At 54.8% G+C, this 21,477-nt stretch overlaps 1 protein-coding gene across 6 annotated transcripts in view; it reads right to left on the reverse strand.

Annotated features, from left to right (window-relative positions):
- CELF5 (CUGBP Elav-like family member 5) overlaps positions 1 to 21,477 on the reverse strand; it is a 74,753-nt gene that overhangs the window by 16,370 nt on the left and 36,906 nt on the right. For all 6 annotated transcript variants that reach the window (XM_058428204.1, XM_032178952.2, XM_058428207.1 and 3 more), the window contains exons 3-5: positions 6,924 to 6,975; positions 4,886 to 5,014; positions 2,357 to 2,436 (exon numbers count right to left, since the gene is read on the reverse strand). In XM_058428204.1, coding sequence (XP_058284187.1) covers positions 2,357 to 2,436; positions 4,886 to 5,014; positions 6,924 to 6,975 — 261 coding nt within the window. The remainder of the gene's footprint in view (positions 1 to 2,356; positions 2,437 to 4,885; positions 5,015 to 6,923; positions 6,976 to 21,477) is intronic.

The raw sequence follows: 21,477 nt of genomic DNA on the forward strand, positions 1-21,477 counted from the left end.
CAGGCGCCCACCACCACGCCCAGCTGATTTTTTTTATTTTTAGTAGAGACGGGGTTTCACTATGTTGGCCAGGCTGGTCTCTAACTCCTGACCTCAAGTGATCCACCCACCTCGGCCTCCCAAAGTGCTGGGATTACAGGCGTGAGCCACCGCGCCCGGCCCCAGCCCCAGATTTTTGTGCCCTTTACAGTCAGATGAACCTGTGGCCCATCTACCCAGTGGACAGCGGACAGTAGTCACTGGTGGGGACTGGGGGCCCTGCTTTGCTGGAGCACAGACAGAAACCCATGTGACTGCCGTCCCACTCCATGGCTGTCCAGGTGCCACAGGGCTAGGCTGAAATCCACCAACAGGCAGCCCTGGGCAGTCGAAGCAGCGGTGAGCAAGGGAGTGTCTGTCTGTGCAGTCAGGACGCTGCAACAGGTCCTGATATCAGTAACAAGAGAAGCCTGGTGGCCGGGCACAGTGGCTCATGCCTGTAATCCCAGCACTTTGGGAGGCCAAAGTGGGCAGATCACCTGAGGTCAGGAGTTCGAGACCAGCCCGAACAACATGGTGAAACCCCATCTCTACTACAAATACAAAATTTAGCCAGGTGTGGTGGCGCATGCCTGTAATCCCAGCTACTCGGGAGGCTGAGGCAGGAGAATCGCTTGAACCCAGGAGGCAGAGGTTGCAGTGAGCCGAGATTGCGCCATTGTACTCCAACCTGGGTGACAGAGCGAGAATCTGTCTCAAAAAAAAAAAAAAAAAAAAAAAAAAGAGAGCCCCGGGGTCAGGGGCCCAGGAAGCCATTCCCACCCCTCACAAACCAGCCCACACCCTGACTTTGGGGCTCAAGAAGGAAAATATCTTCCCCTTTGACCAGCTCCTCCCTGGTGAGCTGGCTCCCAGCAGGATGCACCCTGTAGCCTCCCTGTCTTCGCTGACATGTCCCCTTTGATAGAGAACTCACTCCTCCAGACACCTACCAGCCCTGTCTTGGGACATCTCTGAGCTTGGGGACACTTGCCCTTGTGCAGAACTAAGCCCCTCCCCTGGGTTTTAAGAGCTGAGAGAGGTGGCTTGTTCCTCTCAGGTCCCATCTTCCTTGTAGCAGATTTGGAGATGTGTGTGCAGGAATGATGGCTCCTGGGGACTCCTCCTTCCTCAGGGGAAGGGCCGTCCTCAGTGCCTCCTTGGTACCCCCCAGCCTCTCACTGCTGCAGACCCTGGGACTTGTCCCCAATCCCCACCCCTCCCTCAACCAGTGAGTCAACAGGCCCCCCATCCATTCTCACCCTAATGTCTGTTTTCTGATCAGCCCTCCTCCCTGTCCACCCGGCCCCAGCTCAGGCCTCCTCCTCCCTCAGCTGCACCTTGGCCTAGCCTCCTCCTCGGCCTCCCAGCCTCCAGTCTTGCACCCTGCCCATCCTCTACATTAGCCCCAAAGGGATATTTGCAACCAACCTGGCCTGTCTCCTCCCTTGCTCTAAACTGTCTGTGGCTCCCCACTGCCCTAGGAGAAAGTCCAGGCTGCTCAGCCTCGCATCGCGGCCCCATCTTCTGTGGCTCCTCTGGGCTACCTGTTGCCACCTCCCAGCCTTTCTTCTTGTCAGGGCCTCTCCTGGCCTCAGCAAAGCTAACCCAGGTGTCATCCCCTTTAGGACACCCTTACATGTACACACATACACACTCACACATTCACAACCCATACTCACACAGACCTGCATATACTCACAAACGTGTACACAATCAGCCACAATCCTGACACACTCACAGTCATGCACACACACACACACACACACACACACACCTGCCCGCAAACGCACCTGCAGATGCACACACATGCGCTTCTCCCCCATGGCCCAGGCATACTGACACACACGCTCACACAAGTAGAAACACACATGTACACTCACATACACGCACATGCACTAGTATCTCTACACTAGCACACAATGGCACACTTATCCATACCTATTTACGCAAACCCCTCGTGCACATAGCACTCACAAAGCACTCGCCTACTAGTAATGACACACTCAAACACGCACTCACACACATGCATGCAGTCTCAGGCACACTCACACCCAGACATGCACACTCACCCACATGTACACACTTGTAATACATCCATGCACACACATACACTTCGCTTGCATACTCACCTCCACATCTGCACACACTCACACGTGTATACCCACTCCAGGGACCACAGCCAGGGACTGTGCCTCTTTTTCCACCTGTGCCCCCTCTGAAGGACAGCCAGGGGCTACTGGATGACAGCGACGGTAGGAATATGGCCTGTTTCATCCCTGTCCCCCTCACCCCTTTTCCAGCCCCACCCCCACGGCCAACAGCAGCTCCAACTCACCGGCATGGTCTGGCTCCCGTGCAAGGCGTGGATGGCCGCCTGCGCCTCCGTGTGGGAGGAGAACTTCACGAAAGCACAGCCTGCTCCAAGAGAAGAAGAAGAGGTAGAGGGTGATGGGGTCACAGGACTGGCTGAGCGGGGGCCACAGGAGAGGGGACAGAGAGACCTACATGGCCAGTGTCAGACACATGCAGCCAGAGAGAATTGATAACAGAAAGACAGCCAGCCGTCTGCTCAGACGGACAGCTGGACAATCAGCCAGATCAAGGGTCAGAATGGAGGAGAATCGCACAGACAGACAGCCACAGAGTTAGACAAAAAGTCGGTCACCCACACAGCCAGCCAGCCAGCCATTTCTTCAGTCCAGCAGAAAGTCAGTCAGCCATCTGGACAGCTGGTTAGACGGTCAGTCACAGAGTTTGTGAAGCACACCACCAGATGGACGGTGCAAGGCTGGGAACCGTCAGGGAAGAGGTCCCCTCCATCAGAACAAATGACAGGGACCAAGGTCCAGAAAGTTATGATCAGATATGCAGAGTTAAAGTGACAGACCACCGGACACACAGTCGTATGGGCAGAGTCAGCAGGGACACGCGCAGGTCCAGACAGACAGACCCTTCCGACCAGAGCCAGACAGACGGAAATTATCAACCTCCAGACCTGAGCGGACCCAGACAGAGCCACACAAGCAGACAGACCACCAGAGACCACCAGACACAGGCTAATGGAGACAGACAGCCACACACACAGAGACCACCAGACACAGGTGAATGCGAACACAGTCCCACGGACAAAGTCCATAGAACAGACAGAAGCCACTGGACCTGGCACCAGACTGGTAGAGTACTATGGAAGGGCCAGCCATATTGTGGGGGGAGGGGGTGGAATGTTCTGGAATTACATAGTGGTGATGGTTGCACGGCTTTATGAATAGGGAAAAAAAAGCACTTTACTGTACATTTTTAAAGGGTGAATTTGGTGGGATGTGGAAGACATCTCAATTTTTTTTTTTTTTGAGTCGGAGTCTTGCTCCGTCGCCCAGGCTAGAGTGCAGTGGCGTGATCTCGGCTCACTGCAACCTCTGCCTCCCGGGTTCAAGCAATTCTGTGCCTCAGCCTCCCGAGTAGCTGGGATTACAGGTGCCTGCCACCACGCCCAGCTAACTTTTGTATTTTTTGTAGAGACGCGTTTCACCATCTTGGCCAGGCTGGTCTTGAACTCCTGACCTCATGATCCACCCGCCTCAGCCTCCCAAAGTGCTGGGATTACAGGTGTGAGCCACCGCGCCCAGCCCTCAATTTTAAAAAGGAAGAACCAGGCAATGGTCTGAAACCATCGGACACATTCAGTTCTAGTAAGGTAAGAAAGACCAGAGTGGAGTCGGTCCCAGATGATGAGCTCTGTGGACAGAGACCACCAGACACCGTCATTTGGACTCTCAGGCAGGAACATAGCCAGACAGGCAGACACAACCAGAGACCACCAGTCAGTCATACGGACAAATCACATAGACAGAACCAGGAGGAAACAGTTTTACGAATAGTCAGGTGGAGGAATCTGAGACCACAGGGCACAGGTAACTCTGTCCGTGGAGAAGCCCCGCCCCCCCCCCAGACCCCGCCCCATCACAAGGCCACGCCCCTGCATCCCTACTCATAGGCAGCACCTGGAGAAGCCCCACCCCCCCTCCCCCAGACACTGCCTCATCCCAAGGCCACGCCCCTGCATACCCATCCACAAGCAGCCCCTGGAGAAGCCTTGCCCTTCCCCAAGACCCCGCCCCATCCCTAGGCCACGCCCCTTCATCTCCGCCCACCCCACCGCAGCCCCGCCCCTCTTCAGGGCCCGTCCCCACAGCCAGCATGCAGAGAGAGCATGCAGGTAGGATCAAGCGGGACCAGACTCTGCTCCACCCAACCCCTGTGAACCAGCCCCTCCCAGCCAGCCCCAGCCTCTTATGGGCCTGGCCCCGCCCCACCTGGCCAGCCCCACCCCCTATATGCTCAGCCCGACCCTTCCCAGGGCCCCTCCCCCTGGAGCCAGTCCCTCCTAACCCTACGTATTTTACCCCCCCCCCCCGCAGCCCCTCCCCTACCCAAGACCCCACCCTTGCAGCCTCACCTACAGACTTCACCTCTGGAGAAGCCTCGGGCCTCTCCAGGGCTACATCCTCAGAGCCAGCTCCTCCCCACCCTGCAGCCACACCTCTCCCCAAGGGCCCACCCTTGGAGAAGCCCCTCCCCTCCCCAGGGCCCTGCCCCACAGGCCCCGCCCTCAGAGCCAGCTCCTCCCCACCCTGCAGCCCCACCCCCTCCCCAGGCCCCGCCCCTGCAATTCCGCCCCTCTCCAGGGCCCCGCCCCTGCAGCCTCACCCACAGACTCCACCCCTGGAGAAGCCCCGCCCCTCCCCAGGGTCCCACCCCAGAGCCAGCTCCTCCCCATGCTGCAGGCCCCACCCTCCCCCACAGGCCCCGCCCCCAGAGCTAGCCCCGCCCTTCTCGCAATCCCGCCCTGGCCCCCGCCAGTCACCTTTGCTGCTGCCGTCAGGCCCCCGGAGCACTGTGCACTCGTCAATGACCCCGAAGGGCTGGAACAGCCGCAGCACGTCCTCCTCCGACTGCTGCTTGTTCAGCATCCCCACGAACAGCTTCCGGTCCCCTGTGGGCGGTGACACCCACCTCAGCCGAGTCCCCGGCCTCCGGGAGGGCCTCCGGGATTCCTCCCTCCCTCCAGCAGAGTGGAGGAGGCAGGGCAGGAAGACGCGGAGCCCGGGCCCTGCCAGCTCCGGTTCTGCGCGTGCGAGGGAGGACCCAGCCGCGCCCTTTCCCTGCCCCGGATCTCTCCACCCTCCCACGGGCCCCGCACGCTCCCATCTCCCAGCCTTTGCCCAGGCGGCGCGCCCGCCTGGAATGCCCTCCCTGCAGTTTTTTAGGGTCTCTGCTCCACTGCTCCCCCTCCAGGCGGAGATGACCTTTCCCTCTGGTGCACTCAGCCCGCACCGAGTACTAGGGCTAGAAGCTGCCTCGCCGGGCCTGGGTCCCTGTCTGTCTGTCTGTCTTTCTGTCTGCTCCCCGGACCTGCCAGACAGAGGTGGGCACTGATGGTCCCCGCACTTTCATGGTGCCCAGCAGAGGCCCCTGCCCAACTTTGTCGGGATCAAGAGGGGCCAGGCAGTCACCATCTGTGGAATGGAGTGTGGGTTCACGTGCTCAGTGGACCAGGGGCCTTGGCAGGCTGGACCGCCTGCTGGGTGGGGCTGGGCTGGAACCTGGTCTGAGGACGGAGCTGGGCCAGCCTCTCCTGTGTGAGCTCTGCCCCCTTGGGTAACTGCATGCCTCCTGGTAATGGGGAACATGGTGGCTTCATCTCCTAGGGACGGTGAGCTGGTTACTATGGAAACCGCTCTCGGCAGTTGTCACTCATGGGGGTGGGAGGGAGAGAGAAAAACCAGCAGAGAGATTGAGAATCAGGGAGAGACAGAGACAGATCAGAGAGAGCACGCGTGAAAGAGACTCTGAGAGACAGAGAGAGAATAAGAGGGATGAAGAGACAGAGATGAGAAAAAGGAGGAGATACAGAGGGAGATGGAGAGAGAGACAGAGAAATAGAGACAAAGATGGAGACATACAGACCCCACCTCGCTACTTCCATCCCACGCTGGCAGCCAGGGTGGAGAGTGTGAAAGGGGCTCCCATCCCAGAGGGCCTTTACCGGACTCCTACATATACCTAGGCGTCCTAACACTCCTGCCTCACGCCTCCACTCAACCAAATCTGGCTGCCCTCCTTTGGTCTCCACTTGAGATGGAGAGGAAATATACAAATTTCCAAGAATGACTAGATTTGGGTCCCATGGGAACAGCCGAGTATGCCCCCGCCATGGGCACGCCCTGACACCAAGGTCCAGCCCCACACAGACACCACTGGCTCCAGCCTGCATGTCTGCCTACATGCCCAGCCTCCAACAGTCAAGCACACATGTTGCAAACACACACACCTATGCGCAGGCTGGGCACACAGGCAGGAAGGCATCCCCACCGCATACCACACATGTGTGTTTATGTGCACCAGCTGCAGAAACACAAATCCACATGTGCACGTTCTCACATCTGCACACAGGCATGCCAGGTGTGCACACTCATATACACACACATTTAAGCATGCACACAGGAACACACAAACACATTTTCACACGGAGACCCCAGAGAGTAATCCACAGCCCTTCAGGCCCCCATTGTCTGTGTCTGAAGCCCCCCAATTATTGCACCCTGAAAGGAGTAGGGTATTTCAAACTCAGGGGAAGGCAGCTGGACCTGACTAGACCCCCCCATCCTCCCTTGGGGCCTATGGACATAGCCCCTTCTGCTCTCTGGAACCTGCCTCTCCCCCCCACCAAGAGGTGTGTGAGCAGGCATGCGACTACTGCATGCTTTGGGGCAGGGAGGCCAGTTCTAGATCCACAGGCCTCTGCCACTGCCCGTTTTGGGGGAGAGACGAAGGAAGAGATTTTCCTTCTTCTCCCATTCCTCCGCCAACCCCCAGCCTGGCAGCCACGGAGAGATGACAACTACCTCCGCGGCTTTCGCTGTCCGCAGGCTTCACCTGGATTGGCCGCGCCATCTGCAGAGAGAGGGGGAAGGGAAAAGTCAAGCTCAGCAGTGGGGATGTCGTAGGCGGGGGTTTTGCCTGAGCCCTGCGGGGCAGCCCTGCCCACTTCCCACCACCAGCCCTCAGCACCCCACCACCCCACTAACACCCCAGTCAAAGAAATGACGGTCCCACCTACAGCGGAGACTGTGTGGCAAACTCTTAGCCCTCAAAACCCAACAACAATATCCCTTCCTCCAGGAAGCGTCTTTGCTTCCCCAAATGTGATAGGCCCAATTCCTCCAGTCCCTTTATATGATGTGACTTTGCAGTTCCTACCATCAAGAACTAGAGTCTATTTTCCCACTCCTGGCACCTGAACTTGGCCAAGTGACTTGCTGTGACCCATAGAATGTGGTGGAAGTCAAGTTGTGAGAGTTCTGAGCCTAGGCCTCAAGAGACCTTGTAGCTTCCACTCTTGGAACCCTGAGACTGCCAGGTGGATAAGCCCAGGAGGAGGCCCCTCCTCCTCAGTAGGGGAGGAGGAGGGGCCTCATGGAGACAGAGGCCTCTCTGACAGCCAGCTCACGGGAGTGAGGCCATCCTGACCCAGCTAAGCCCAGTCAAGTCTCTGCTGACTGCAGCTGCTTGAGTGACCCCAGGAGAGCCCAACAGAAGAACCGTCCAGCTGAGCCCAGACCAAGCTTTGCAGAATCAAGAACAAATACAATGACTGGAATAGTTTGTTACTCAGCAGTGCTGACTACACACCAAAGTAGCTACATTTAGCCACATCTCCCAGGAGCTTTGGGTGGGGTCATGCCAGGAGCTTTGGGTGGGGATATACCTGAGTGGACCAGCCTGCCATCTGGATTGATTGTTCTAGACACTTTTGTCCCCCACCCCAGGCATTGAAAATGATATTTAATGAAAAAAAAAATTCTCCCTTGCACCAACTCTCACAACATACCAAGTCCTAGGTATGAGCTATTTTGGATATTTGAGAACAGGCTCCAGGGATGTGAGAGTTGGGGAGGCATTTGCATCTCCACTGGTCCTGGGACACAATCCTTCTCCCAACCTGATGTCTGTGGCAAACTCCTACTCAACCTTCAAAACCCAACTTAAAAGCCCCCATGCAGGGACTCTCCCCACTCTTCTGGTCTCCTTCCTCCCTCTCCCTCAGGCTAGAAGTGTCTATGTCTTGCTCTGTCTCTCTCCAGACAGGGAACCACGGCATCTCCCCACATGGGGAAGGCCACACGGAGAAACTGGAGAAACCTGCTGAACAGAACAGGCCAGAAGGAAGTGGCCAACTTCCACCAACACAGAAAGGCGTCTGGAATGGGAATGAGTGCTACTCTCAGACCTTTTTCCAAGTCAGACAAACTTGAAATAGATTCTCACATCCACTGAGCCCTATGGGTTCCAAAGTGCTCTTTCTGGTCTTCTGACTTTTGAGTTTCAGCAGAGAATGCACTTGAAAAAGTGCCAGGTTTTCTTTTTTTTTCTTTTCTTTCTTTTTTTGGGGGATGGAGTCTCACTCTGTTGCCAGGCTGGAGTGCAGTGACGCGATCTCGGCTCACTGCAGGCGCTGCCTCCTGGGTTCAAGCAATTCTCCAGCCTCAGCCTCCCGAGTAGCTGGGACTACAGGCACGTGCCAATACGCCCAGCTAATTTTTTTGTATTTTTAGTAGAGATGGGGTTTCACCATGTTGGCCAGGATGGTCTTGATCTGCTGAGTTCGTGATCTGCCCGCCTCGGCCTGCCAAATTGCTGGGATTACAGGCATGAGCCACTGCGCCCGGCCAAATGCCAGGTTTTCTAATCACAGCATAGCTGCCCAACAAGCTTCAGAGAGAGGTGCAGTTTTCACCCCATTCTACAGATGTCAACATTGAGATTTCTGTTATTTATCTAAGAGAGAAGTTATTTGTGTAAGGTCACGGTGAGTGAAGAGTTTCTGGACTCCAGATTCAGTGATCTGTCCACTCACTTCCATAAATAAGGCCTCCTCCCCATCTTCAGACCCCCGAAGTCTCCCCACTGAGCTCTGTCCCTCGTGATCTGACCCCTTCTCTAAGACCCATCCCAGCTCTGTGCTCACTCTTCCACCCTGAGCAACCCCTCATTTTGCACTCTCTTCCTCAGAGACCCCTCTGGATTTCCACCTCCCACCCCCTCAGCTTCCCTCTTCTCGCTGAGCCCCTCCTGCTTCAGAGGCCCTTCCTCATCTCTGGGTCCCCTCCCCTCTCTAAGACCCTCTCCCATTCTGACACCCTCCTTCCTGAGGGTATGTCCCGGGCACATATGCTTTCCTCAATTTGAACTCAGCCTTTGGGGCCCCAGAACCCGAGAGGCCCCTGCCTCCCTGAGCCTGTGCCCCAATCCTCCCAGCCCAACCTTCCTGCCGCCCAGCCGCACCCTCAGAGGGACCCTGACCACTTGGGAGAGGAAAACCTCCATGCTCTTCCCCCACCCAGCCAGCTGGACCCCCTTCCCACCCCACGTCCCCCATGCATACACACCGGGGCCCTTTCCACCTGGGTACCACACCCTGCTAGGCTGGAGGCAGGAGGGGAGATGGTTTCAACCAGATGGGACCAGCTTCTGGGCTGGAAGAGGGGGTGCCAGGGGAGGTGGGGAGAGATGGGGGGCACCTGCAGGAGCTCCAGACTCCTGCTCCCCCCACCCCTCCCACCCCACCTCCGTTGGCCCTCACCTCCTCCCCCCTCCCAGCACCTTGGGCAGATGAGGATGGGGTTGCCATGGCAACGCTGATTCACCACACGGAAGCTGGCAATTGTTGTTGCCATGGAAACCGCCTCTTAGGGGCGAGCCCAGCTCCTGCCTTGCACAAAAGAGATATTTAAATATAATCTTCTGGAGATGGACGAGGGAGGGAGGGAGGGGCGGCCGCGGGGAGAGAAGCTGCCCCCATCACCGAACCCTCCACCCCCACCTTGTTCTGGGGTTGGGGGGCTGGTGTACCTGCTCCCCATCTCCCCCACCCGCCACAGAGCCTGGGACCTTCCGCCTCCTACTGGGAGGTCCCTTCCCCCCACCGCTGGGTCAGCTCGGGGAGAGGGTCGGCCGGGGAGAGGGGGTCCTGGTCTGGTCCAGAGAAGCCAGTTGGGTAGCCCCCTCCTCTCCAGGCCTCCACTCTAAAGCCGAGCTGCGCGGCCCGGCCGTCCCCACCCCGCGGCCCGGCGCCCGCCTTACCCACCGGCCTGGAGACGCGCGCCAGGCTGGCATCCACGTGCCGCCGCCCGCCCGCCCGGCCGCCCCGGGCGCACAGGCGCGCACCCGCCGCACTGCACGCTCGGGCCCCGCGCCGCGCGCCCTGCGCCCGACGCCCAGGCGGGCCCTGCCCGCGCTGCCTGCCCGAGCCGGGAGGAGGCGTGCCAGGCGGGGATCTGGGTCTCCCCACACCCCACCCCTCCTGTCGCCCCTGCCCGTCCATCTGGCTCTGCCCACCTCCTCCCGGCTCCCTCTCTCCATCTGTCCCACCGAGGTCTCTGCCGAGTGCACTCCCTCCCTCCTCCACCTTCTCTGGCTCCCCATGGCCGCGTCCCTTCCCTGACCCTTCCCTTCCTGTCCGTGTCTTCAGCGACATTCCTGCTGTGCCCCATGCCTCTCTGGTTCTGGGGCCCCCAAGGCTGAGTTCAATTTTGGAACTCCAGGAAGGACCCTTCACCAGCCTGGCGGAGAGGGAGACACAAACTCTCCCATGGGGTCAGGGTTGGAGCTGGGAGAGCTGAGGGTAGAGGAGAGTGAAGAGCCAAAGGCTGTCCTGGGCCTGCACTGAAGATGGGAAATTCCCCGTGAATTTTGGAGGAGTCAGAGTCTGGACCGTTGGAAACAATTTCTCATGTTGGAGCAGTACCCACATGTGCTGACCCGTTTAGTCTTAAGACAACTTGATGAGATGAAAACATGCATTTCCATTTTACAGATGGGCAAACCAAGACCAGAAAGAAGGGAGAGGTCGGGAGGCCCAGGAGGGAGGATCGTTTGAACCCAAGGAGTTTGAGGCCACAGTGAGCTATGATCGCTTCCATTGCGCTCCAGCGTGGACGACAGAGCCAGACCCTATCTCTAAAAAAGGGAGAGGGAGAAGGGAGAGGTGTCCTAAGGACCAAGACATCCCTCCAACCAAGGGGTCCTGTGGGCTGGGGAGCATTTTGGCACTGTGGGCATGGGTGGGCTTGCACTGGGTGGCCGAGAAACACTCCTTTCTGTCTGACCTGTGTATGCTACAGATGGGGAAACTGAGGCCCCTTGGGGGGGCGGGGAATGGGAACGACTGCAGGAGGAGTGTCTCGCAGTGAGGCTGGAGCAGCCAAGGAGTCTCCGGGATCTGCAAAGTTGTGCCTTTAGAAGAGTAGATTCAGAGGAGGGGCCGGGCGTGGGGCTCACGCCTGTAATCCCAGCAGTTGGAGAGGTCGAGGCAGGTGGATCACCTGAGGTCAGGAGTTTGAGATCACCCTGGCCAATGTGGTGAAACCCTGACTCTACTAAAAATACAAAATAATGAGCTGGGTGTGGTAGTGCACACCTGTAATCCCAGCTACTTGGGAGGCTGAGACAGGAGAATCAGAGGGTGCAGTGAGCCAAGATTGCGCCATTGCACTCCAGCCTGGGCAACAAGAGTGAAACTCCGTCTCAAAAAACAGATTCAGTGGAAGCCCCAGATGGGTTATTTCCAAGTGGTGGGGAGAGAAGGAAGGAAGGTGGACCCCTTATCTGGGCTGCCCCAGACACCCATTCACCTTCCTCCCCTCCCACCTAGGCCCCAGTCCAGCCTCTCTGAAACACCCAGGCCAAGCCCCTCCCCTGCTCTAAATGCTGCTGTGGCTTCCTATTGCCCTCTGGGTGGAGGCTCAGCCCTTCATCCTGGCATTTGAGGGCCCTTTGCTGCTCAGCTCCAGTCATTCCTCCCCACTCCTCCTGCCATGGCCCCCTGAACATGGCTGGTGACAGAATGCACCCCTGCTGCACCCCATCCTTACCCCTTAAACGCCACCTCTTCCCTGAAGTCTTCTGTGCGCTCTCTCCATCTGCTTCCATTGCCTTGCCCAGGCGTTACCTCGACTACGACCCCTCCCCACTAAACATACACACTGCCCCTCACTCGGGGGAGCTCTGGTGGGAGGCAGGGGCAGAAGGGCACTGGGCTTTGTGACCCTCCTTTCCCCACCAAGAGCCTTAGCCCAGGGTCCACAAATGACAGCGGAAATGATGCACGGGTTTGTAGACTCCTGGGAAAGCAAAACCCAGGCTCCATCCCCATCAGCCAAGAGCATGCCAGGCACAGTGCCTGGCACGGGAAGTCACCCAAGAGCTAGTGCCAGGCAGTGTCTTACAATTTGGTGTCTGCACAGGCCCAGAAAGATGACACAACACCCTGAGTCTCGCAGCTTGACGTGCCCAGGATCGTTCATTCATTTATTCATTATTCATTCATTTATTCTGTGCCTGTGTGCCGAGCTCGAGGTCTGCGTTCAGCACCTGACAGGCCTCACCTTACAAAGTCCTCCAAACACTTCTAGGGGCCGGGAGTGGTGGCTCACACCTGTAACCCCAGCACTTCAGCACTTTGGGAGGCTGAGCCGGGCGGATCGCCTGAGGTCAGGAGTTCGAGACCAGCCTGGCCAACACGGTAAAACCCATCTCTACTAAAAATACAAAAAGTAGCTGGGCGCGGTGGCAGGCGCCTGTAATCCCAGCTACTCAGGAGGCTGAGGCAGAAGAATCGCTTGAACCCAGGAGGTGGAGGTTGCAGTGAGCCGAGATCAAACCACTGCCCTCCAGCCTGGGGGACAGAGCGAGACTCCATCGCAAACAAAACAAAACAAAAATCTACTTCTAGGGCCCCATTTTATAGATGACGAAACTGAGGTCCGGGGAGGTGAAACTGTCACACTGGGCATCTTAAGGCCCCTTGCCCATTCTCAGGTTTGGTTTGACTCTGGGCCAAGTCCTGCAGCATGGAGGTAAGCAGGGGAGGTAGGGGTCCTGCCAGGGGACCACCTCCGTGACCCCTGGGTGCACAGAGAGGGGTTTCAGGAGGGCAACATTACTCAAGGCAGCTGCCACATCTGAGCAGTGAAGGACACGCAGACGGACAAATTCATCTTTTTCCAGGGCAATCAGATGAGCAGTAGGGTGGCCGAGGGTGCTGGGATGTCCCTCAGCCCCCAAGACTCTTGTGAAGAAAGAGACAGCAAAGTCCCAAAGGTCCTGGCCCCTCCCTCACTGGCCAAGGGACGGAAGCTGGACCCTCTGCCCCTCCCCTCACTGTCCCAGTGTAGGGGGGCTCTCTGTCTCCAGGAACCCCAGGCTCTGGCTTTGGGGATGGGAGGTGGCGTCCGGGGCTGTGATGGCCCAGCCAGCAGCTTCCCCTGGAATCTGAGCCTCGATTCCAGGGTCCCACGGTCCATTCCAGGATCTATTCTGGGATTCTGTTATTCAATTTCGGATCCTATTCCAGAATGCTGAGAGTTGATTAAACTACGTCCCCCATGGACACTGCTGTCACACTCATGCGGGAACCGGAAAGGGGGGCCGCCCTCGCTTCAGAAAGCAGCAGTATCGGGCTGGGCGGTTGGTGGGGGGGCTCCCCTGTGCCAGGAGGAGGGGGTAGAAGCGGAAAGTTAAGCAAATGACCTGGGTCGCTCCCCTCCTGGCTTATAAAGAGACAGAAGGGTCCACTCATACTGTCCCCCCAACACGCACACGCACATGCACACACACACACACGCACATGCACACGCATACGCAGATGTGTTTTCTTGGGTGGGGGAAGCAGGGCACAGGAGAGATGGTGGCTGTCTTGGTGTCTCATGTGACCCAGCTCCTCCCCGACTCCCAGGCTGTGCTCGTGAGGGCGTGTGCAGGCACGTGAGCCGCCTGGGTGGGCTTTTCCAGCACGGGGCGAACCTCGTGCTCCAGCTCCCTGCAGAGGAGCCGTCAGCAAGAGCTCAGATGAGCGAGCGTGCTCAGACATGGCTGGCAGGCCAGGGGGGTCTTCCTCCCCAGCAGCCCCCATCTGCCCCTCACCAGCCTCCCATTCTCACTCCAAAAGGCTGGCTCCATTTCTGCAGGCATTCCCGGGAAAAGGTGACACACCCCACAGGTCTCGCCTTTGCTAAGCAGGTGGGTGTTAGCCACAGAGGCTGATGATCCTGGGGATACACTTGAGAGAAGTGTGATGTGTGTCCACCAAAAAACACCCTTGAGGATCTCTATTTGTCTCAGCAGACACTGGAAACAACCCAAGTGTCCCCCAACAGGGGAACGGATGAGTAAATGACGTATTTGCATCCTGGAATACTAGACAGCAATGAAAAAGCCCAAGGTGCTGATACACACAGCGACATGTGTGGTTCTTTCTTTCTTCTTCTCTTTTTTTTTTTTTTTTTGTACTGGGTCTTGCTGTGTCACCCAGGCTGCAGTGCAGTGGTGCAATCATAGTGAGGTAGGAGGTGAGACTCGACTCAGGAGGCAGAGCTGAGATACGGGACCAAATTGAAGACTAGCTAAAACAGGGATGGAGTCGAAGCAGCTCTCCCTGAGACATGCCCACCAGGGTGCCATGTCCGTTTACTGTTGCCACGGCAACACCTAGAAGTTACCGCCCTTTCCATGGCAATGACCCAATGACCCAAAACTTCCCACTCTTTTCTTAGAAATTTCTGCATAATCTGTCCCTTAATTTAAATGTAATTAAAAGTGGGGGCTGGGCATGGTGCGCTCATGCCTGTAATTCCAGCACTTTTCAGAGGCCGAGATGGGCAGATCACCTGAGGTCAGGAGTTCGAGACCAGCCTTACCAACATAGTGAAACCTCATCTCTACTAAAAATACAAAAATTAGCTGGGCGTGGTGGTGGGCACCTGTAATCCCAGCTACTAGGGAGGCTGAGGCAGGAGAATCACTTGAACCCGGGAGGCAGAGGTTGCAGTGAGCTGAGATCACGCCATCACACTCCAGCCTGGATGACAGAGTGAGACTCCATCTCAAAAAAAAAAAAAAAAGAAAAGAAAGAAAGAAAGAAAAAAGAAAAAGAAAAGAAAAGAAAGTAATCAAGAATGGCTACTGCATAGAGCAGCCGCCTGGGCTGCTTGTTGGCTATTTTTATGGTTACTCCTTGATCATATGCTAAACAAGGGATGGATGATTCACGAGCTTTCCGGGAAAGCAGTGGGCAGTTCCTGGAGCTGAAGGGTCCTCCACTTTTAGGATAATTTCCTGACATTGCCATGGCGTTTGTAAACTGTCATGGCGTGGGTGGGAGTGTCTCAAGCTACTGTCTCAAAAAACAGTGAGACTCTGTCTCAAAAAATAAACAAAAAACAAAACCAAGTGGGTACAAATATACCTGCAGAACCGCCTCTGAACTGCTGCCCGGGGCTCACTGCCCGTGGGGTGACCCTGCTCTGCAGAGAGCAGGACCTCCACTGCCGTTTCCACTGCCTCTGCAATAAAAGCTGCTAACATCACCAGCTTGCCCTTGAATTCTTTCCTGGGTGAAGCCAAGAACCCTCCCAGGCTAAGCCCTTTTCTGTTCTGCATCAATAGCTCACTGCAGCCTCAACCTCCTAGGCTCAAATGCTCCTCCCACCTCAGCCTCTTCAGTAGCTAGGACTCCAGGCACAAGCCACCACACCTGGCTAGTTTTCTTATTTTTTCATAGAGATGGGGTCTTGCTATGTTGCCCAGGCTGGTCTCAAACTCCTGGGCTCAAGCAATCCTCTGGTCTCAGCCTTCCAAAGTGCCGGGATTACAGGTGTGAGCCACTGCACCCGGCCTTCCTTAGATAAATCTCATCATCATTAAATTAAGTAAAACAGGCCAGGCCTGGTGGCTCGTGCCTGTAATCCCAGCACTTTGAGAGGCTGAGGCAGGCAGATCACTTGAGGTCAGGAGTTTGAGACCAACCTGGCTAACATGGTGAAACCCTATCTCTATTAAAAATACAAAGAATTAGCTGGGTGTGGTGGCAGACGCCTATAATCCCAGCTACTTGGGAGGCTGAGGCACGAGATTTTGAATCAGGGAGGCAGAGGTTGCAGTGAGCCCAGATCACGCTACTGCCCTCCAGCTGGGTGACAGAGTGAGAGTCTGTCTCAAAAAAAAAAAAAAAAAAGAGGCTGGGCACGGTGGCTCACGCCTGTAATCCCAGCACTTTGGGAGGCCGAGACGGGCGGATCATGAGGTCAGGAGCTCGAGACCATCCTGGCTAACATGGTGAAACTCCGTCTCTACTAGAAATACAAAAAAATTAGCCGGGCGTGGTGGCGGACGCCTGTAGTCCCAGCTACTCCGGAGGCTGAGGCAGGAGAATGGCGTGAACCCGGGAGGCAGAGCTTGCAGCGATCTGAGATCGCGCCACTGCACTCCAGCCTGGGCGACAGAGTGAGACTCCATCTCTTAAAAAAAAAAAAAAGAAAAAAAGAAAAAAAAGTGAAACAAGAAGGCACACATAAAAGATGACAGACTATAATCCCATTTATGTTAGGTTAAAATGAAAACAGGCAGAAAAAAAAAAACACCTAGTGCTTTAGGGACATATTTATAAATGGCAAAACCATGGAGAATTTTTTTTTTTTTTTTTCTGATGGGGTGTCACTACGTTGCCCAGGCTGGTCGCAAGCTCCTGGGCTCAAGCGATCCTCCTGCCTCAGCCTGCTGAGTAGCTGTAATTCCAAGGGCACACCACTGTGCCCAGTAAAACCACGAAGAGAAGCAAAGGCGTGTTACCGACAACCAGATTGTGGCTCCTTCAGCAGAAAGAAAAGGGTTGGGCTTAGTAATACGGCATGGGGTGGATTCTAGAGGACCGGCTGGGTAGTAATCAGAGTGTTTGTTTTGTAAGTATTTGTGTTTCATGTACTTTTCTGTAAGTGTGTGTACTGCTTTATTTATTTATTTATTTATTTATTTATTTATTTATTTATTTTCGAGACTGAGTCTCACTGTATCGCCCAGTCTGGAGTGCAGTGGCACAATCTCGACTCACTGCAACCTCCACCTCCCAGGTTCAAGCGATTCTCCTTCTTCAGCCTCCTGAGTAGCTGGAATCACAGGCGCCCACCACCACGCCTGGCTCATTTTTGTATTTTTAGTAGAGACGGGGTTTCACTATGTTGGCCAGGCTGGTTTTGAACTCCTGACCTCAGGTGATCCGCCCGCCTCAGCCTCCCAAAGTGCGGGGATTACAGGCGTGAGCCACCATGCCCGACCATGTGTAGTACTTTTAAATAGTTTAAGAAATATTTGTTTGTCTGTTTGTTTGTTTGTTTGTTTTTAGAAACAGTGTCTTGTTCTGTCGCCCAGGCTGGAGTGCAGTGGCGCAATCTCTGCTCACTGCAACCTCCGTCTCCAGGGTTCAAGTGATTCTTGTGCCTCAGCCTCCCGAGTAGCTGGGATTACAGGCACGCGACACCATGCCTGGCTAATTTTTTGTATTTTGAGTAGAGATGGGGTTTCACCACGTTGGTCAGCCTGGTCTCGATCTCCTGACCTTAGGTAATCCCGCCTGTGCCTCCCAAAGTGCTAGGATTACAGGCATGAGCCACAGCGCCCAGCCTGGTCTCCCCTCCCCTTTTTCTTTCTTTTTTTTTTTTTTAAGACGGAGTCTCGCTCTGTCACCCAGACTGGAGTGCAATGGTGTAATCTCGGCTCACCGCAATCTTCGCCTCCCTGATCCAAGCCAATCTCGTGCCTCAGCCTCCCAAGTAGCTAGGATTATAGGCGCCTGCCACCGTGCCCAGCTAATTTTTTGTATGTTTAGTAGAGACGGAGTTTCACCATGTTGGCCAGACTGGTCTCAAACTCCTGATCTCAAGTGATCTGCCCACCTTGGCCTCCAAAAGTGCTGGGACCACAGGCGTGAGCCACAAATTTATCGATTTTTTTAATTTTTTAAAATTTTTTGAAACAGAGTCTGGCTCTGGAGTGCAATGGCGTGATCTCAGCTCACTGCAACCTCCACCTCCTGGGTTCAAGTGACTCTCCTGTCTCAGCCTCCCAAGTAGCTGGGATTACAGGCATGCGCCACCACGCCCGGCTAATTTTTGTATTTTTAGTAGAGATGGGTTTCATCATGTTGGCCAGGCTGGTCTCGAACTCCTGACCTCAGGTGATCCACCCCCCTCGGCCTCCCAAAGTGCTGGGATTACAGGTGTGAGCTACTGCGTCCTGCCCTTAAGTGTAAATTTAAATCTTGCCTTTCTCTTGCTTTAGATTCTAGACTCTAGATCTGTGCTGTCCGATATGATCCAGACCCTGGGTCTAGAATATTCTAGACCTATGCTGTCCATGATACAGTAGTTGACCTCTCTGGTCTAGAACAGTCTGCATCCCATATGGTAGCTGGGCTCCAGTCTAGAGCACTCTGGATCTGTGCTCTGTAACCCAGCAGCTGCCCCCGGTCTAGAACATGCTGGATTGCACTGTCTAATACTGCAGCCATTAGCCACATGTGGTGGTTTAAGTTTAAATTTCAAATTACTAAAACTAAGTAACATTAAAAATCAGTTTCTTGGCCAGGCGCGGTGGCTCATGCCTGTAATCCCAGCACCTTGGGGGGCCAAGATGGGCAGATCACCTGAGGTCAGGAGTTTGAGACCAGCCCGGCCAACATGGAGAAACGGCATCTCTATTAAAAATACAAAAATTAGCCAGGCATACGTGCCTGTAATCCCAGCTACTCGGGAAACTGAGGCAGGAGAATTGCTTGAATCAAGGAGGCGGAGGTTGCAGTGAGCCGAGATCGTGCCACTGCACTCCAGCCTGGGGTACAGAGCAAGACTCCGTCTCAAAAAAATAAAATAAATGAATTTTAAGAATCAGTTTCTGAGTACACTTGTCCCAATTCAAAGTCTCAACAGCCACACGGAGCTAGTGATCAGCACACTGCACAACACAGGCAGAGAACGTATCCACCATTGCAAATGTTCCATGGATAGAGCTGACCTAGAACAGACTTCAGCAAACTTCAGTCCATCCTGGGCCCCTCCTGTTTTTGTTTTTACTTTTGTCTGAAACAGGGTCTCACTCCATTGCCCAGGCTGGAGTACAGTGGTGCAATCCTAGCTCACTACAGCCTCAACCTCCTGGGCTCAAGTGATCCTCCTGTCTCAGCCTCCCAAGTAGTTGGGACTACAGGTACACGCCACCACGCCCAGGTAGTTTTTTAAATTTTTTGTAGAGATGGGGTCTCTCTATGTTGCCCAAGTGGGTCTCGAACTCCTGGGCTCAAGCAATCCTCCTGCCTCAGCCTCCCAAAACACTGGGATTACAGGTGTGAGAACCACCAGGACTGGTCTTGAAAATTATTAATGAGCTATTTCACATCCAATTTTTCCATACTAAATGTTCAAAATCTGGTGTATATTGTTCTCTCACAGATTTGGACATTTAATTTCTTTTTTTTTCTGAGATGGAGTCTTGCTCTGTCACCTATGGTGGAGTGCAGTGGTGTGATCTCGGCTCACTGCAATCTCCCCCTCCCAGGTTCAAGCAATTCTCCTGCCTCAGCCTCCTGAATAGCTGGGATTACAGGCGCGCACCACCATGCCCGTCTACTAAAAATTTTCATATTTTTAGTAGACAAGGGGTTTCATTATGTTGGCCAGACTGGTCTTGAACTCCTGACCTCGTGATCTGCCTGCCTCGGCCTTCTAAAGTGGTAGGATTACAGGCATGAGCCACTGCACCCGACCTGGACATTTAATTTCTATCAGCAACCCTTGATCTTTAGGTGCATTTTGTAAAACTGATGAAAAACTAGAGTCATGGCCAGGCACAGTGACTCACACCTGTAGTCCCAACACTTGGGAGGCTGAGGCAGGAGGATTGCTTGAGCCCCAGAATTTGAGACCAGCCTGGTCAATGTAGCAAGACCTTATCTCTACAAAAAAATTAAAAATTAGCCAGGGGCCGGGCGCAGTGGCTCACGCCTGTAATCCCAGCACTTTGGGAGGCCGAGGCGGGCAGATCACGAGGTCAGGAGATCGAGACCATTCTGACTAACACGGTGAAACCCCGTCTCTACTAAAAATACAAAAAATTAGCTGGGCGTGGTGGCGGGCACCTGTAGTCCCAGCTACTAGGGAGGCTGAGGCAGGAGAATGGTGTGAACCCGGGAGGCGGAGCTTGCAGTGAGCTGACATCGTGCCACTGCACTCCAGCCTGGGCGAGAGAGCGAGACTCTGTCTCAAAAAAAAAAAAAAAAATTAGCCAGGTATCGTGGCACACACCTGTGGTCCCAGCTACTTTGGAAGCTGAGGCAGGAGAACTGCTTGAGCCCAGGAGTTTGAGGCTGCAGTGAGCAATGATCTTGCCACTGCACTCCAGCCTGGGCAACAGAGCAAGACCCTATGTCTAAAAATAAAATAAAATAAAATACATATATATTTAGCAAGTCTTCGGTGGCTGACGCCTGTAATCCCAGCACTTCGGGAGGCTGAGGCAGGAGGATCATTTGAGGTAGGGAGGATCACTTGAGGTCAGGAATTCGAGACCAGCCTGGCCAACATGGTGAAACCCCATCTCTACTAAAAACACAAAAATTAGCCGGGCGTGGTGGTGGGTGCCTGTGATCCCAGCTACTTGGGAGGCTGAGGCAAGAGAATTGCTTGAACCAGGGACGTGGTTGCAGTGAGCCAAGATCACGCCCCTGCACTCCAGCCTGGGTGATGGAGACAGACTCTGTCTCAATAAATAAATAAATAAATAGAAATAATAAATAAATAGACTGCACGTTAAAATGATAAGAATTGGGATATATAGGGTTCAAATGAAATATATTATTAAAATTAATGTCACCTGTTTCTTTTTTACTTTTTAAATATTGCTCCTGGAACATGTTAAATTATATATGTGGCTCACATTCTGTTTCTATTAGATAACACTGTTCCAGAACGTCGCCTGCTCCTTCCTAGGCAAGGTCTCTCCCACCCAGGCACGGTGGACATTGGGGCCAGATCGTTCTCTGGAGTGGGGTCATCCTGGGCACTGCAGGGTGCTGAGCAGCGTCCCTGGCCTCCACCCACTCCATGCCAGGAGCACCCCCAAGTCGTGACAACCACAAATGTCCCCAGACATTGCTCAGTGTCCCCTGGGGGCTGGATCACCCCTGATTGAGACTCCCCTCCCCAGGTTAGGGGATTCCACAGACTCCCAAGAGACTCTACATCCCATGACCCTCTCCCGTGCTGAGGTCCCAGGAGGCCGCACACATTAAAATCTGCACCCTGAGTGGGGAGGGAGAGAGGAGGTGAGTCCCAGGAGCTGGGGTCCTCCTGGTTTCTACCGTCTACCCCATTGGGAGCTTATTCTGGTGTCTGATGTGAGCAGGGAGAGGATTCAACTTTTTCCCCAAAGTAAGGAACACAGGATCTCTCCCCCTGGGCACTGTGGACATTGGGGTTGAATTGCTCTCTGGGGTGGGGCCGTCCCGGGCACTGCAGGGTGCTGAGTAGCGTCCCTGGCCTCCACCTACTCCATGCCGGCTGCATCTCCTCC

This window comes from Hylobates moloch, unplaced genomic scaffold, assembly GCF_009828535.3.
Source record: "Hylobates moloch isolate HMO894 unplaced genomic scaffold, HMol_V3 SCAFFOLD_15, whole genome shotgun sequence".
Taxonomy (NCBI): Eukaryota; Metazoa; Chordata; class Mammalia; order Primates; family Hylobatidae; genus Hylobates; species Hylobates moloch.